This window comes from Lipophrys pholis, assembly GCF_963383615.2.
Source record: "Lipophrys pholis genome assembly, contig: SCAFFOLD_24, whole genome shotgun sequence".
Taxonomy (NCBI): Eukaryota; Metazoa; Chordata; class Actinopteri; order Blenniiformes; family Blenniidae; genus Lipophrys; species Lipophrys pholis.
The window spans coordinates 1,531,373-1,550,000 of NW_028291924.1; the positions used below are offsets into that span (position 1 = coordinate 1,531,373).

The 18,628-nt window shown below is 42.5% G+C and overlaps 1 protein-coding gene across 3 annotated transcripts in view; it reads left to right on the forward strand.

Annotated features, from left to right (window-relative positions):
* Positions 1-12,938, forward strand: part of LOC308128370 (NACHT, LRR and PYD domains-containing protein 3-like) — an 81,632-nt gene extending 68,694 nt beyond the window's left edge. For 2 of the 3 annotated variants that reach the window (XM_080494069.1, XM_080494070.1), the window contains exons 8-10: positions 6,418-6,600; positions 10,623-10,806; positions 11,185-12,938. In XM_080494069.1, coding sequence (XP_080350195.1) covers positions 6,418-6,600; positions 10,623-10,806; positions 11,185-12,039 — 1,222 coding nt within the window. In that variant the 3' untranslated portion in view covers positions 12,040-12,938. Of the gene's footprint in view, positions 1-6,417; positions 6,601-10,144; positions 10,328-10,622; positions 10,807-11,184 lie in introns of all 3 variants that reach the window. The other variant, XM_080494071.1, reaches the window with a different exon arrangement.
* Positions 12,939-18,628: the final 5,690 nt, after the last annotated feature.

Below are 18,628 nucleotides of genomic sequence, written 5' to 3' on the forward strand. Positions count from 1 at the left end.
ATCCACCAAGGAAAGAGAGGAGGATGAGAGAGCAGAGGCAAGAGCCTCACAGTGACCAGTACTTCTTATGAAGCAACCAGTCAAATCAGTGGAGTGAAGCACAGCGACGGGTCAAAATAGAATAGAATAGTTTATTCTAGTGATGGCCAGATGAAGCTTCATGAACCACTGTCTTTACTTTCTGACCCTCACACAGAATCTGTGTAGTTTTCTTCTTTTCATTTTAAATGAATATAATCTTAGGAATCCTACTGTCACTACTTGCTGTCTTATTAATGTGTACAAGGGTGGATGAAATGTCGACCTCTTCTATGTCAGGAACTCTGAAATTCTTCATCCTTTATGATTAATTGTGTTAATTGATATTAATTTAACTATGACTTCAAATTCCAATGAATAGTTTTGTTTGGTCTATCTTGATGAGACTGATATAAATTGGCATCATTTCCTGTTAAACAGGTGGTGCCCCGAGGTTTTCTGATGCACATCAGATTCCATTTTTTGTTCATGATTCATGACTCTTTGATCATCACTAATCAGTGTTGACACAGTTACCTTGAAAAAGTAATCAAATTACTGATTACTAGTTATTTTACTGATTACTTGTTTTTTAAAGTAACTAAGTTAGATTACAAGTAACGTTTTAGTTACTTTCAACAGCTGTCGACAACACCCCATCCTCTGAACATAAAAATTACAACCGGTTTTGCCAAAAGCTCTGCTGACCACTGCCTCCTGCACCTGCTGATACATATTTAACCTTTGACCTTCATTCTTTGTTGTATTTATATCTGACTCACGCTTTTATTATCAGATTGTTACTATTGCAGCTAGTTATTTACGTGGTGATGTAGTTGTAGTCTGTTGTTGCACTATTTATCTATTTATATATTTATCTATCTATCTATCTGCACTATTCAACCTATTAATTACCCCCCTCTGGAACAAATAAAGTATCTGATTGATTGATTGAAAAAGAAAAAGAAAAAAAAATACAAAAAGAGTTCAACATCTCTGCAGTTCTTGTAGCAATGATATAGTTTAGTGTTGACATTTCTTGGTTCCAATTATTTTGTGTCACCTGAACGCACCGTTAGAGCGAGTTGGTCTGTGATTGGCTCAGAGTGGAGAAGGGGGCGGGTCAGGTCAGACTGCATGCTCTGTGTGTGTCTGTTAGTTTGGAGGAGAGAACGAGCAGCCGCTTCTGTTTAATAATAAAGTGTCTTTGTAGAGAAGAAACTCATCCTGCTGGACGCTACAATAGTAATGCTACAATAGTAATGCTACAATAGTAATGCTACAATAGTAATGCCACAATAGTAATGCTACAATAGTAATGCTACAATAGTAAGGCTACAATAGTAATGCTACAATAGTAATGCTACAGTAGTAATGCTATAATAGTAATGCCACAATAGTAATGCTACAATAGTAATGCTACAGTAGTAATGCTATAATAGTAATGCCACAATAGTAATGCTACAATAGTAATGCTACAATAGTAAGGCTACAATAGTAATGCTACAATAGTAATGCTGCAATAGTAACACTACAATATTAACGCTACTATTGTATCGCTACAGTAGTAACGCTACAATAGTAATGCTACAATAGTAATGCTACCCTACTAATGCTACAATAGTAATGCTGCAATAGTAATGCTACAATAGTAACGCTACAATAGTAATGCTACAATAGTAATGCTACAATAGTAACACTACTATAGTATCGCTACAGTAGTAACGCTACAATAGTAAAGCTACAGTAGTAACGCTACAATAGTAACACTACAATAGTAACGCTACATTAATAACGCTACAGTGGTAATGCTACAGTAGTAACAAAACAATAGTAATGCTAAAATAGTAACGTTACAAAAGTAATGCTACAATCGTAAAGCTAAAATAGTAACGCTAAAACAGTTACAATACAGTAGTAACATTACAATAGTAACGCTACCATAGTAGCGCTACATTAGTAATGCTACAGTGGTAATGCTACAGTAGTAACAAAACAATAGTAATGCTACAAAAGTAATGCTACAAAAGTATTGCTACAATAGTATTGCTACAATAGAAACGCTCCAGTAGTAATGCTACAATAGTAATGCTACAATAGCAACGATACAAAATTAATGCTGCAACAGTAATGCTACAATAGTAACACTACAATATTAACGCTACAATAGTAAGACTGCAATAGTAAGGCTACAATAGTAACGCTACAGTAGTAATGCTAAGTAGTACCGCTACAGTAGTAACACTACAATAGTAACACTACAATAGTAACTCTACAATAGTAATGCTACAATAGTAACGCCACAATAGTAATGCTACAATAGTAAGGCTACAATAGTAATGCTACAATTGTAAAACTACAATAATAAAGTTACAATAGTAACACTGCAATAGTAAGGCTATAATAGTAACATTACAATAGTAATTCTACTGTGGTAACGTTACAATAGTAACGCTAGAATAGTAATGCTACAATAGGAACACTACAGTAGTAACGCTACAATAGTAATGCTACAATAGTATTGCTACAATAGTAACGCTACAATAATAAAGTTACAATAGTAACACTACAATATTAACGCTACAATAGTAAGACTGCAATAGTAAGGCTACAATAGTAACGCTACAGTAGTAATGCTAAGTAGTACCGCTACAGTAGTAACGCTATAGTATTACCGCTTCAATAGTAATGCTACAATAGTAACACTACAGTAGTAACACTACAATAGTAACACTACAATAGTAACTCTACAATAGTAATGCTACAATAGTAACGCTACAATAGTAATGCTACAATAGTAAGGCTACACTAGTAATGCTACAATTGTAAAACTACAATAATAAAGTTACAATAGTAACACTGCAATAGTAAGGCTATAATAGTAACATTACAATAGTAATTCTACTGTGGTAACGTTACAATAGTAACGCTAGAATAGTAATGCTACAATAGGAACACTACAGTAGTAACGCTACAACAGTAACGCTACAATAGTAACGCTACAATAGTAATGCTACAATTGTAAAACTACAATAATAAAGTTACAATAGTAACACTGCAATAGTAAGGCTATAATAGTAACATTACAATAGTAATTCTACTGTGGTAACGTTACAATAGTAACGCTAGAATAGTAATGCTACAATAGTAACACTACAATATTAACGCTACAATAGTAAGACTGCAATAGTAAGGCTACAATAGTAACGCTACAGTAGTAATGCTAAGTAGTACCGCTACAGTAGTAACGCTACAGTATTACCGCTTCAATTGTAATGCTACAATTGTAACACTACAATAGTAACACTACAATAGTAACTCTACAATAGTAATGCTACAATAGTAACACTACAATAGTAATGCTACAATAGTAAGGCTACAATAGTAATGCTACAATTGTAAAACTACAATAACAAAGTTACAATAGTAACACCACAATAGTAATGCTACAATGGTAACACCACAATAGTAATTCTACAGTAATAACGCTACAATAGTAATGTTACAATAGTAATGCTACAATAGTAACGCGACAATCGTAATGCTACAATAGTAATGCTACAATGGTAACACTACAATAGTAATTTTACAGTAATAACGCTACAATAGTAATGCTACAATAGTATTGCTACAATAGTAATGCTACAAGTGTAACACTACAATAGTAATGCTACAATAGTAACGCTACAATTGTAACACTACAGTAGTAACGCTACAATAGTAATGCCACAATAGTAACGCCACAATAGTAACGCTACAATAGTAACGCTACAATGGTAACGCTACAATAGTAATGCTACAATAGTAATGCTACAATAGTAACACTACAATAATAAAGTTACAATAGTAACACTATAGTAGTAACGCTACAATAGTAACGCTACAATCGTATTGCTACAATAGTAACAAAACAATAGTAACGCTACAATAGTATTGCTACAATAGTAACGCTACAATAGTAACGCTACAATAGTAACGCTACAATAGTAATGCTACAATAGTAACACTACATTAGTAACGCTACCGTAGTAACGCTACATTCGTAACGCTACATTCGTAACACTACATTAGTAATGCTAAATTAGTAACGTTGTAATAGTAATGCTCATGGACTTAATATAAGAAGTAACTTTAATCTGATGACTGGTTTGGAAATAGTAACTCGTTAGATTACTCATTACTGAATAAAGTTGTCATATCACTGTTACTCATCATCATCAACAGTCAAATTGCCTGATGTACAACCAGTGTTCCCAACAACATCAACTGTTTACAAAACAATCAGGACAACAGATTGTAATACAGACAGTCCAGAGTACAGAGCTAGGGCAAGGTGGAGGTTCTAAAGCCTCCACCTAATGGATGCCAGGTGTGCAGACACAGTTTGTGAACCGGGCCAGGGAGAGTGGCAGTAGGAGGAAACTTTTATTGTGGTAGAGGAACTCAGTATTGGGCGAGTCATTGAGGACAGGAATCAACAATTGGACTGTGGATATCAAATAAATACTTTGACATGTCCAAAGGAAAAACTGCTGATTGGACCTGATCAGTGTTGCTCCTGAATACGTTCTAAACAAGTTACCTGTCCTCACCAGAGCAGCACCTTAAATAGGTTAAGGTGCTGCTCCACCTCCTCAGCCTTACTCCACTTGACTCTACTCACCTTTGACACTTTTCCACTACATGATGGTCCCTGCTACCAGGTACTTTCATGGTACACCGTAGTACACTGAGGTTCCAAGCGAGCGAAGACGAGAAGACGGCAGGCTGCTCATTCACCCGCCATTTTTTAAACCTGAACACAATAAAAAACAAAAAGACCAAAGTCTGCAGCTGTTCTGGTGAACGCTGTTTAACCACATTTCTATTAGAATTTAAAGTATCATATGTTTGTTGTTCTTATTTTAACATCAGTAGCTACTAACAGTTTGTGGCAGAAGTCACCAGTTAACAGGAGCACCAGTGAAACCGAAACACCGGACAGTGAAGCATCACATCGGGGTGATTACTTGTGCATGACGGAGAAAGCTCCGATGACTCCACCCACGCCGTGGTCGTTCTATTGTAATGGAAAACAAGTGAGGCTGAGTGGAGTAGAGGCAAGGCCAGTAGGGTCGAGTGGAGTAAGGCTGAGTAGGAGCTGGTGGAAAAGAGCTATTTATTACAAGTGACTGGGAATCAGAATATCTAGACAACAATGTGAATAAAGCTGTAAGAAATGCAGAATTAGGAAGAAATGTTAAACAAAGAAAACAATAACAAAGATCTTCTATTGATCAAAGAAGGATTAAAAGATTCTGTCAAAAGGGAAAATACAGGATACAGAGAATCTATAAAACACTAAACTAAAGAAGTGGCAAATACATATGTGAAATACAAAAATAAGTTAACTACAACTAAGAAATGTTTTAAATAAATATGAATAAAAGTGGTGAAATGTAAGAAAAGCAGAATCCTATTAAAGACACATAGAATCTATTAAAGAGTGTAAAGAGAAAGACCCAGAGACATTTCATTAGAAAGGAAGAAATCATAGAAATTATTATCAAACGTAAAACCAAATCTTCAGATTGAGACTAAATGGAAATGAAACCAGTAAAGAGGGTGATTGAGTTTATCTCCAAACTACTGACACACATCTGGAAACGTTCTCTCTTTATTCAGGTTGAGGGGCTGCAGGTTGTCAAAGATTACTGCATAGTGACAAACCATTTAAAGACATTGGTCGTACTTAAGACAGGCTGTATCTAATGACATTTTTTGTGTTCTCTGTTTATTTGGAAACGTATCGAACTACATGGTGGTATCGATATCGTTACCAGAATGTTGGTATCGTGACAACACTAGTTCTATGTTGTATAGTTCTATGTTTAACCCTTTATTTTACCAACAGCTACACTGAGATATACCCCAAAGTTATAAAATATTCAGGAAACAAATGTTGAAGGGTTTGGAGTTCAGTATAGAAGAGTTTGGAATGAAATATTCACACTTGTTCAACATTAAAGAAAAACTTTTAGAGTTTAAAATATTTAGGAAAGAATAAAAACACAATAACTGTGTGTGTGTGTGTGTGTGTGTGTGTGTGTGTGTGTGTGTGTGTGTGTGTGTGTGTGTGTGTGTGTGTGTGTGTGTGTGTGTGTGTGTGTGTGTGTGTGTGTGTGTGTGTGTGTGTGTGTGTGTGTGTGTGTGTTGTGATCCAGATGTTGGAGGACAGAGATGGACTGAGCTCTGCAGCATGTTAGTGATCAGCATGTTGATGAGACTCTTCTCCTCCTGGTGGCTTCAGCTGTTTGGACTTTACATTTCTAAACTCTTCCAGTCTGAACCTTCTTCAGTCTCAATGACTTCAACATCAAACTTTGTCCTCTAATCTCACTTCTTTCTCTCTTTATTCAGGTTGTGGGGCTGCTGGTTGTCAGAGATCAGCTGTTCTTCTGTGGCCTCAGCTCTGAAGTCCAACCCCTCCCTCCTGAAACATCTGAAACATCTGGACCTGAGTAGGAACGAGCTGCAGGATTCAGGAGCTGAGCAGCTGTGTGGTTTTCTGGAGAGTCCACTCTGTAGTCTGGAGACTCTGGGGTCAGACTCCATGTTTGAGTTTGTGTGCAGTGAAAGTTGTGTTGACACTAAAGGTCAGACATCAGGCTGATATGAGATGATCCACACTGAGGATCTCCATGAGAAACTGAGACTTCTTCTCTGGGCTTTAGTCCTGTGACTGTGGCAGAGCCGTGTGGAGCTCCACATTTCAAAGCTTGGTAGAAGAAGCAAGGTGCTGCAGTGGAGAATTCTCCGTCAACCTCTGACACGCTCCATGTTGAGCTTCAGCTTTCAAAGCAGGCTGATCTCTCCTGGATGAAGAGTCACTGATCTCCCAGCTGGAGCTCCAAACTCTCCCTCACTCTGCCATTGTTGCCCCCCTGACCCAGTGTGTGTCATGTAGGGGTGTGATTCCATCCTGTAATAGGAAACAAAGAGGCAGACCACTTGAGCTGGGGTTTGGCTCGGCTGCAGGATTTAATATGCTGCTGCCTCTGTGCAGCTTTTAGGCTCCTTCAATCGCCATGCGCCCTCTGCTGGCCTTTTAGAGTAACACACTACTGCTTTCGCCTGAAAAGTACTACTCTGTTTGAGCCTTCTAAATTCTATTTGAGACACAGTAAAATGTAATATATCAATAGGGGGTCTAGATTTAATCACTTTGAACTTATTTAATTTATTTTTTTAACCCTGAGCTGTAATTTAGTCCTATTGACTTTTTAACATCTTTTAAATACGCTTTAAATTGCTGCACCTTTTTTTTTTTATCCTTAACACCGGGGCTCCTCAATTAGTTATCCTCGAGGGCCAAAACCAGAGCAGCATGTCAAACCAAGGGCTGGAACATCCGCGGGTATTCTGCACTCTGGCAGTAAAATATTTTCTTAATTGCAGATGTCTGAGCTGATGTCACCATTATGCGGGACCGAGCAGAAAGACCAGGACCTCCAAAGGAGGCCTGGACCTCCAAAGGAGGCCTGGACCCTGTTGTGTTTGTAATGTTTCTTATTATTAGTTCTTTGTAAAAAAAACCTGTATAAACCCCCTAAACATGCTCAAAAACTCACCAAATTTGGCACGCTCATTAGCACTGGATGACATTATAAGAAAATGTAAAAACGAACCCCCAAAGAGCCAAAATGTCTCTCTAGCGCCACCTAGAAAAACCAAAATGGCTACCACGGCCCGTAGGAATGTCGTAGAGAGATCAAACATCAACTCAATTGTTCGGCTCATCGAGACCTAAAAATCACGTACCGCTACCCCTGAACTAAATCCAACAGGAAGTCCACAGTTTGCCTTTCAATGTATGATCTTCTTCCAAAAACGGCCCTCAACCTCTGAAGCAGAATATATTTCACCCCCAGACATGCTCAAGGACTCACCAAATTTGGCACGCTAATTAACACTGGATAACATTATAAGAAAATGTAAAAACTAACCCCCAGAGAGCCAAACTGTGCTCTCTAGCGCCACCTACAAACACTACAACAGCCACCAAAAACACGTAAATGGCGACCACAGCCCGTAGGAATGTCGTAGTGAGATCAAACCAAAACTCAATTGTTCGTCTCATTGAGCCCGACAAATCACATGCCGGGACCCCTGACCTAAATCTGACAGGAAGTCCGCAATTTGCCTTTCAAAATAAGATTTTCAAACACTAGCTACTCTGAGAATGAATATCTATGGACTTCAGAAACCTACTAAATGACAGAGGAGACTCTCCTCCTCAATAATCCCCAATATCACTTTCAGTGGTAGAGCGGTTCTGTTTTTATTTGCCGTCAAAGTTTTGAACACAGACTCCGCCTCCTCCTCCAGTTTAAAGGTTTTGTGCTTTGAATGACGCGACACTTTGTCTTTATTTGAAACGGTTCTTCTTTAACAATCATTTCTTCTTGATGTCCACATCGGCAGTGCTGATTCTCTCTCAGGGCTGCTGGCTGCAGACGGAACACACACACACACACACACACACACACACACACACACACACACACACACACACACACACACACACACACACACACACACACACACACACACACACACAGACTTGTGGTGCAACACTGCCCTCTTGTGAAGAGTTTGTAAACATGCAACTGTGACGAGGGAGAGAGGTATGTTCATTGAGGATTCTTTTCTGTGTAGCTCTATGATTAGTTCTGGTCTGTAGCTCTAGAAACAGCAGCCCAAGGCTTTAACTTTAACTTTTTCCACACCTTCAAAAGAATTGTACTCACGGTGAGTCCAGGATTCCAGCAGGTGGCGCCACTGATCCATAAAGCCTGTTTTATTCTTGACGTGTCCGCGAGCTCTGTTTGGCTCCGTGCGGCTGAATGACGTCATTGTAGCCTCCAGGCCCCTCCGAGCGGCCTTGTTCACGCTGACGTCACCGCTCCATGCACCTCCAACTTCTTGTGACTCCAGTAGAACCTGTGAGGTGTGGAGCGGTAAGAGCTCCACCCTGTACTGAGCAGACACGTCACTGTGCACAGACACATATTTAACTGTTAACACACCGTGATGAGGGACAATGACAACCTACAGAAACACTCTGATTCTACTTTTCTTTCACATGAAGCCGTTAAAAGGATCATTTTATGGCTCCAAATCCAAGCTTTCCTTTCCAGTAGTATGTGGTTTGTTTAGTCGTTACTGATGAAGCAAAAGTCTGGCTTCATTAGAAAGAAGTTCTATTAATGATGCGTCTCATAGCGGAGCGCCCCCTGCTGCCTCATGCAGACCTCAGCCTGCGGTCAGAACGCCATACAAGACCTGGAAGTGAAGTTAGTTCCAATCAGGTTCCATGATTACTTCATAAAACACTCTGGCTTCACTTCCATGCAGTAATGTAACATAATGATCCCAAAGATCCCTGCAGAGGGGCGGAGCCTCCAGCACAGGGTGGAGGAGGAGTGTGACGTCACCAGTCCTTAAGTTTGACTTTCACATAACAGCAGAGGACATAAGGCCCGTGGACCAGAACCCACCAAGAGGTCCAATCTGGTCCCACCAAGCCAGGAGCTTTAAAGGATTTATACACTTTGTTTTGACATTTCAGTGGATTTTCACCAGAAGTTTCAGTTAAACTGACTTCATTTTCAGGAACTGATGGAAAAATATAGAGAATTTCGTTATAGACACTGAATTTAAAGGTTCTTATAGCACTGGAGGAGGAGGAGGAGGAGGAGGAGGAGGAGGAGGAGGAGGAGGAGGAGCAAGAGGGGGAGGAGGAGGAGGAGGAGGAGCAGCAAGAGGGGGAGGAGGAGGAGTGTGTGTGTGTGTGTGTGTGTGTGTGTGTGTGTGTGTGTGTGTGTGTGTGTGTGTGTGTGTGTGTGTGTGTGTGTGTGTGTGTGTGTGTGTGTGTGTGTTGTGATCCAGATGTTGGAGGACAGAGATGGACTGAGCTCTGCAGCATGTTAGTGATCAGCATGTTGATGAGACTCTTCTCCTCCTGGTGGCTTCAGCTGTTTGGACTTTACATTTCTAAACTCTTCCAGTCTGAACCTTCTTCAGTCTCAATGACTTCAACATCAAACTTTGTCCTCTAATCTCACTTCTTTCTCTCTTTATTCAGGTTGAGGGGCTGCAGTTTGTCAGAGATCAGCTGTTCTTCTGTGGCCTCAGCTCTGAAGTCCAACCCCTCCCTCCTGAAACATCTGAAACATCTGGACCTGAGTGAGAACCATCTGCAGGATTCAGGAGTTGAGCAGCTGTGTGGTTTTCTGGAGAGTCCACTCTGTAGTCTGGAGACTCTGGGGTCAGTTGACTGTCTGTTACTGTTGTAGAAGGAGAAATGTTTGTGAGCAGCTGTGATGTGAGACTCTGATCCTGCAGTGAGAGATGGACTGAGCTCAGCAGCTTGTTACTGATGTGTGTGGACATGAGGAGGAGTGGCAATGTTGTGCTGACATGTGGAGGATGAGTGTGATGAAGATCCACAACAACAGAACAGCTCATTGATCAGGACACAGTAATGTGGAGCTGCTCATTTCTCCATCAACACATCTGATTGGTTCTCCTCATTCATTCTGCTGCTTTCTCTCTTTATTCAGGTTGAGGGGCTGCAGGTTGTCAGAGATCAGCTGTTCTTCTGTGGCCTCAGCTCTGAAGTCCAACCCCTCCCACCTGAAGGAGCTCTACGTGGGTAACAACAACCTTGAGGATCCAGATGTGCAGCAGCTGGTTGGTCTTCAGCAGAGTCCAGACTGCAGCCTGCAGACTCTCTGGTCAGTAGATGTTGGAGTGAGTCCATGCTGCTTCCAGCAGGTTTCTACTAAACACAGTTAGTGTGAGAACAAAGATCCAGAGTTTGACTGCTCTGTGAGGCTGTGAGAGGAGAACGCTGAGCAGCTTCAGGATTGGACAGCAGAGGACACAGTCAGCCAATCAGAGGAGCCTCAGGCTTGTTGTGTTGGTCTGACAGTGGTGGTCCTTCATGAGCTCTGAGCTGCTGCTGTGGACAGGACTGAAGTCCTGGCTGCTCCACAGAGACTCTCCTCATCACCTCTCATCTCTCTCATCTCTCTGCAGGTGGACGGGGAGCTCTCGGGATTTCCTGATGATGGACATGTCAGGTCGGACACGCTATATGTTCTGAAGGTCCTCTGAGGAGAGCAGAGAGGACCCTTTGAGAGTCCAGCATCGAACCAGGGTTCCTCTGGATGTGACGCAGAACCATCACTGTGTGGACTGAACTCTTCCTCTTCCTCTTCCTCTTCTTCTTCCTCTTCCTCTTCCTCTTCATCCTGCTCCTGCTCTTCCTCCTCCTCCTCCTCCTCCTCCTACTCGGCCTGCTTCTCCTCCTCCTCCTCCTATTCCTTCTCCTACTCTTCCTCCTCCTCCTCCTCGGCCTGCTCCTCCTCCTCGGACTGCTCCTCCTCCTCCTCTTCCTCCTCCTCCTCCTCCTCCTCCTCTTCCTGCTCCTCTTCCTTCTTCTCCTCCTCCTCGGTCTGCTTCTCCTCATACTCTTCCTCCTCTTCCTGCTCCTCCTCCTCTTCCTCCTCCTCCTCTTCTTTCTCCTCATCCTCCTCCTTCTCCTCCTCTTCCTGCTACTCATCCTCCTCCTTCTCCTCCTCTTCCTCTTCCTCTTCCTCCTCCTCCTCGGCCTGCTCTTCCTCTTCGTCCTCCTCCTCCTCCTCCTCCTCCTCCTCCTCCTGCTCCTCCTCTTCCTCCTCCTCCTATTCCTCTTTCTCCTCCTCCTCCTCCTCGGCCTGCTCCTCTTCCTCCTCTTCCTCCTCCTCCTCCTCCTACTATTCCTCTTCCTCCTCCTCTTCCTCTGGTCCCCCCACCAGGGGGTCCACAGATACCCCTCCCTGGAAGCTGCATCCCTGCACCTCACCACCAGGGGGATCCACCAACTCCATCCACAGCCGTAGGAAATGCCCCGGAAACTCTGAAGCCAACCCCACTCTGATTGGCCAAGGCCATGGTGAGCAAAGCAGGGAGCCGGACCATGATGCGTCGGTATAAAAGTCCGACCTGTGAAAACACACCGTCTCCAAGACGGATTCACGTCCATCCAGACGCAGGACTTCGTACGGAGACACAAGGAGCCGCGTGTTAACTCACGTGGACCGGCCCAGAACTTTTTAACTCCCTTCTCTCTCTCCCCCTCCTTCACTAATCCGCCGCCGCTCGTGTTATCTGATCAGATAAGCTCACACACACACAGTCACATTTAGCAGCCAAACTGCTATCTGGTGCTGCTAAACCACATCCACATCCATCACCAGAGTTCTAACTGCTTGTCCTGTTAGAACTCCGCCGCTCAGAACCGGGCCGACAAAGTCCACCAGTGTTTACGGGAGTAGGTGAGACTGCGTCGTTCTGAGACCGCCCTCGCGCATACTCGGGTGTCTTGTTTATCTGGTCGCTAAGCAACCGCTGCGGCCCCCAGAAAGAGCGAGTCAAACTCCTCTAGTGGTCGCGTGGGTCATCGCAATTCCTCTTGACGTCCACCTGGTGGACACATCAGGCCATTGCGCTCTCCCTCTGTGCGCTGCCACACGCCCCTAGTGGTTGTCACAGTCACCACACTGACCCGCCAAAGTCTGCCTCCCTCTAGTGGCCATTCAAGGTCGCTACACCCATTCCACTCATCACTCCAGGCCAGACACACACACACAGACACACACACACACACACACACACACACACACACACACACACACACACACACACACACACACACACACACACACACACACACACACACACACACACACATTCTTTGTACATAGTGTTTGCTGTTTAATAGATTAGATCTCCGTGTTAGATGTCGTTTGCTTATTGAATGTGTTGATTTATGAGATGATTTCCGAATTATTTATGAATTAATACATTTTGTTAATAAACGCCTGTTAGCTGAATTGAACGATTCTTAGTGATTATTGTGTATTTATTGTTGACGATTCACTGGTTTGTAACAGTCTGTGCTCGGATCTCACACCTTCCCTTTTATTTAAGATTGTTATATTTTATGCAGAAATATCAACTAACTTAAATAAACTTTTTACAAACAAGACTGATATTTTGGTCTTAGCTATTTCCAGTTTATCTGGTGGTGCCCCGATTTATTATTAATACATAAATAAGAAATTTATGCAAATTAATAATTTTTTTATTAAAAAATAATTTTTGATAATTTATAAATTATCCAATTACTTTAGGAGTTGTTCATGAGTAAATTACCGTTTACTTCCATTAATAATTTCAATTTTTCATAAATTACTTCCAGTGATTTGTTACTTTTAGTAATCTATTACTTACAGTAATTATATGCTAATAACCAACCATAAATCCCAACACTGGTTATCAAGTACTGTTGATCAGTTTGAGGTATTCCCAGGTTGCTTCAGCGAGTCGCCTCCTGTGGTCCACAGACGCTTTGGTAGTTCACACCAGTGACCCGCGGTTGTTAACCAAGGAGTGACCAGTCACTCCTATTGACCAGTCACTCTTATTGTTGACCAGTCACTCCTATTGACCAGTCACTCCTGTTGACCAGTCACTCTGATTGACCAGTCACTCCTATTGACCAGTCACTCCTATTGACCGGTCACTCCTATTGGCCAATCACTCCTGTTGACCAGTCACTCCTATTGACCAGTCACTCCTGTTGACCAGACACTCCTATTGACCTGTCACTCTTATTGACCAGTATCTCCTATTGACCAGTCACTCCTATTGACCGGTCACTCCTATTGGCCAATCACTCCTATTGACCGGTCACTCCTATTGACAGGTCAATCCTATTGATCGGTCACTCCTATTGACCAGTCACTCCTATTGACCGGTCACTCCAACTGACCAGTCACTCCTATTGACCAGTAACTCCCATTGACCAGTTACTCCTACTGACCAGTTACTCTTACTGACCAGTCACTCATATTGACAGGTCACTCCTATTGACAGGTCACTCCTACTGACCGGTCACTCCTATTGACCGGTCACTCCTACTGACCAGTCACTCCGACTGACCAGTCACTCCTATTGACCAGTCACTCCTACTGACCAGTTACTCCTATTGACAGGCCACTCCTATTGACCGGTCACTCCTATTGACCAGTCACTCCTACTGACCAGTTACTCCTATTGACCAGTCGTGTCACTTGTGGACAACTGTCGGTCGACAACTGACTATTTACTTTTATCAACCTTTGTAGCCCTGCATAACTTACCCTTGGTACAATGCCTTAGTAATCTATTACTCCAGTAATCTATTACTTTGGTGGTCTACAGCTAGTGATCAGTAATTATCAAGGAGTAAATAACAATTTACCTCCGTTTGATGATTTGTTTATATGTAAATGACCTCTGGAGGTTCAGAACCTTCCGGTAGCCTATCACTAGAGTAATTAACATATTCTGATCAAACGCTAACCCCAACATCAGATTAGGGAGTATTTAAGTTTATTGTTCCCAGTTTTATTAGTCTTCTCATGTTTTAAGACTTTCCCTTCCCAGTAATTCCTCCATGAGGTTTCCACAGGATGGAGCTTTTCCTCAGCTTTAAAATGAGGTTTTATTTGTGTTGGTACCTGGACTAGAAAGAGAGCTACAATTTCTTTTGTGGATCTTTATGTTTAGCACAAGCAGGAATACCTCCCCAAGATGGCAGCGCTGCAGACACGTCACCTCAACAGGCGCTGATCGAGTATATCTATGTTTGTTTTTTTGTAGGTCAAGAAATACCAGGAAGAAACGTAAACAGCAAACACTATGTACAAAGAATGTGTGTGTGTGTGTGTGTGTGTGTGTGTGTGTGTGTGTGTGTGTGTGTGTGTGTGTGTGTGTGTGTGTGTGTGTGTGTGTGTGTGTGTGTGTGTGTGTGTGTTTGTGTGGTGGCGGATGTGTGTGCCTGAGTGGGGAATGAGTGTAATGACCACAAATGTCCACCAGAGGGAAGTACACGTCTGTGAGACAGCGTTTAAACTTTCAACTGCACAGTTTATTTCTGACCTCCAGTACTTTCAGAAACACAGTTCTCTGAACTGTTTCAGTAATAAAAGAGAGTTTTTGTCTGAGCGCCATGTTGGTCCGGTTTTAACTACAGGAGCTGACAGCTGTTCATGATGCATTCAGGTGCATCATGTAAAGTTGCACTCCGACATTTTAACGAGCTGCGGCTCTCCTACAGTAGCAATGTTACAAGCTAAATATGATTAAAATATGACTGATAGTCATCAGAGACCTGGAACACGCATGAGCAGCACACGGCAGAGCAGAAGTTTCGGCAGTGCAGCTCCTACATAGTTCGGCCAGGGAGGTTGGTACAGCCCAAACTAATTCCTCTGGCCAGAAGGAGCTGGACGAAGGAAATGACGTCATTTTGTTCAGCCAGACCTGCACTGCTGAACTTTCTTCTTGTTCTTATGGAGGATGAAGGGGACTTTCCTCTCTCATGTCTGCCAAGGCAGGATAATCTGGAAGGAGGTGGTTGGTAGAAAGTCTGTTCCTGATTTGAACCCAATGGTTCTCCATGACTAAATTAAAAGCCTCTCACTCCCCGTCGGGGAATTGAACCCCGGTCTCCCACGTGACAGGCGGGGATACTCACCACTATACTAACGAGGAGATGCTGATGTTGCTGCCTGTCTGTCTTAGTGTCTCAGGGGTGTAACACACAAACACACACACACACACACACACATAAATATTCCGCCAAGAAAAAAGCTAATTTATATTGTGTTCAGCATTAGATGTGGAGGGGTCTCGTCTCAAGATGCACCGATACCGGGATGGGGTAGTGAAAGTGCTTCGGTGTTTGTTTCCACTTGTCTTCAGAGCTCCTCACATGTGACCAGATGATCTGAGACCAGAGTTAATGCTGGGACTAAACGGGCCCAGTGACATTTGACTGATATCAATGGATTGTCTTTGGTTTTTGAGCCGTTCTCGTTCAACACAGAGAATTAGAGCTAAATCATTTACCCCGTGTGAGGGTCGAACTCACAACCTTCAGCTTAAGAGACTGACGCGCTGCCTACTTCTCCAACGAGGCCTGAAAACCTTCTGTAATGGTTATATCTTCATGTCTATATACTTTATACTGCACAGAACTATGTTAGATGGAAATTATGAGATGAAATATTCAAACTCACAGCCTTTATTCAGACAAGGTAGGATAGTTAAATTTGCACATTATTGATGATGATAAAAAGTTGATGTTGCATTGCCCGGGAATCGAACACGGGCCTCCTGCGTAGCCGGCGAGAATTCTACCACTGAACAACCAGTGAACTCTAATTCATTAAATCTAGGTCAAACCAAAATCATGATATTTGGAAAATATGAAATAGATAAACAGGTAAAGGTTCAAGTAGAGGGTGTGGATAGAGAAAAGGTGATTGAAGACAAATTTCTAGAAACATGTAAGGATGAGTACGAGCACATTACAACTCTACAAAGCTGATTTCCTTTGATCTGAGCGTCTCCATGGCTCCAGTGCTGATCTCCTATCAGATCAAAGGAGATCAGTGCCTTTTGCCATGGAGATGCTCAGATCCAAGATTTCCTCCGGCTTTGATCGCCGTTGATCTCCATCCGGTGCCTCTCCCATCCACTTTGTGATGAAAGGCTCCTTATTGTTCTTTTCATAACCTTGGTGATGACGTCATCATTAGATTCAGGTATGCTGGAGCAGGCAGAGAACTAAAACATGCAGGACACCAGCACTCTCTGACCCAGTTTGGACACCCTGTCGTAGACCATCAAGAGACAGCTTAGTTTTATCCTACTGATGACGTGTTGCTGCAATAGTCATCTTGCTCAGTTTCAAGTTTTTTCCCACAGACACCAGAGCACTCTGTAACAGGATTGGACAGATAGTGACGGGGCGCGGCCAGCAGGGGGCAGCGGCGAGGCTTAATTGCCCTTTGACCGTGTGACTGTGGTGACCAAATCCAGGGGAAGTATTACATTGGTTATTGATGTAGCTTAAAGAGGTGGAACAGATTAAACATTCAGATGAAACAATCAGCAAATAAAAGTCAAATGAAGAAAACGTACAAGGGCTTATTAGTCAATGATATCAGTGATTTCATGTCTGTTTGTTTTTTTACTATTTCCAATAAAAACCAAAGCAAGATTAAAACAGACAACAGATAGATATCATTACAAATGAGTCAGAAGAGAGGAATCCCTAGGTGGCTTAGAACTCCCAAATTTTTATAATTACTATCTGGCCAATAAACTACTTTTTGTTGTAAAATGGATCAATCAGAAACCCCTAGATGAAGGCTGGCTAGACGTTGAAAAAACATTCTGTGAAGATCTCCAAGTCAGAGATCTTCCCTTCTTCAGTCCTGTCATTAAAAAGCACAGCTGCTTTAAAAGCATCAATATAAACACGTCGCTGACAGCTTGGTGGGAATTTCTTAAAATAAATGGATCTACACTCATTCCCTGCAAACTCACACCCATCTGGAACAATCCCGACATCCTGCAAAGAAAAAAACCAATAAACTTCCCAAGATGGCAAAATAAAGGAATAAGACACTTAGAACAACTTATCTCCAATAGCTCTTTTATTCCATTTAATGAGCTAATAGAAACATATGGTATCAGTCAAAAAAATTATCTGGAATATCTTCAGCTTAAGTCAATAATACAAACTAAGTTCAAAATAGAACAGATTAACTTGAATTTACCTCAGACAGTGACAAATCTCCTGAAGATCTCAGCACCTAACCTCTTTCTAAAATTATCTCAATCCTGTCAGGTTCAAATATCTCAATATCCCTTCCCACCTTCAAATGGGAAGAAGATCTCAACATCACCAGAGACCCAACGTTTTGGTCAGAAATCTGTACAAATACATTCAAAATGAGCAAAAACCCCAATATACAGCTCATACAATACAAGGTCCTTCACAGAGTTCATTCCACAGGACAAAGGATGTTCAAGATGGGGCTCACTCCCACTAACATATGTTCAAACTGCACAGGTGATCTCCCAGATACCTATCTACACGCACTTTGGCTGTGTACGCCAGTCCAAACGTTCTGGCAAAAGATTTGTGAAGATTTATCGTTATGCCTGGGCCACCCTATTCCTGTCTCACCTTCACTTTGCTTGTTAGGAGATCTCACAGAAATTAAAAGAGAAAAAAATGAGTTCTGCATGCTCCTGGTTTCCCTAAGCGTCGCAAAAAAGGCAATCCTCATGAACTGGAAATCCAAAAGTAATTTGAATATAAAGTTATTTAAAAACTTACTTCTAGACAACATCACATTGGAGAGAATGTCTGCTTGTAGGAAAAATCATTTGACACAATTTGAGTCCACATGGTCTCCAATAATTAAATACACCATGTAGCCCTGTGGGGGGGGGTAGTGGCTCCACCCCGGGGCTCTGGGGACCGTCCGTGGCTGGGGCGTCGTGGCTTTGGTGGTTGGTGGCTCTGTGGGCTCGGGGGTGTCCTGGCATCTATGCTGGGGGGCTACGGCCTGGCCTGGGGAGTCCTGGGCGGGGGTGTGGGGGGGGCTCTGCTCTGGGCCGGGGTCGGGCCCGCTGGGGTGGGATGGGGGGGCTGGGCGTCGGGCCCCGGCTGGGCTGT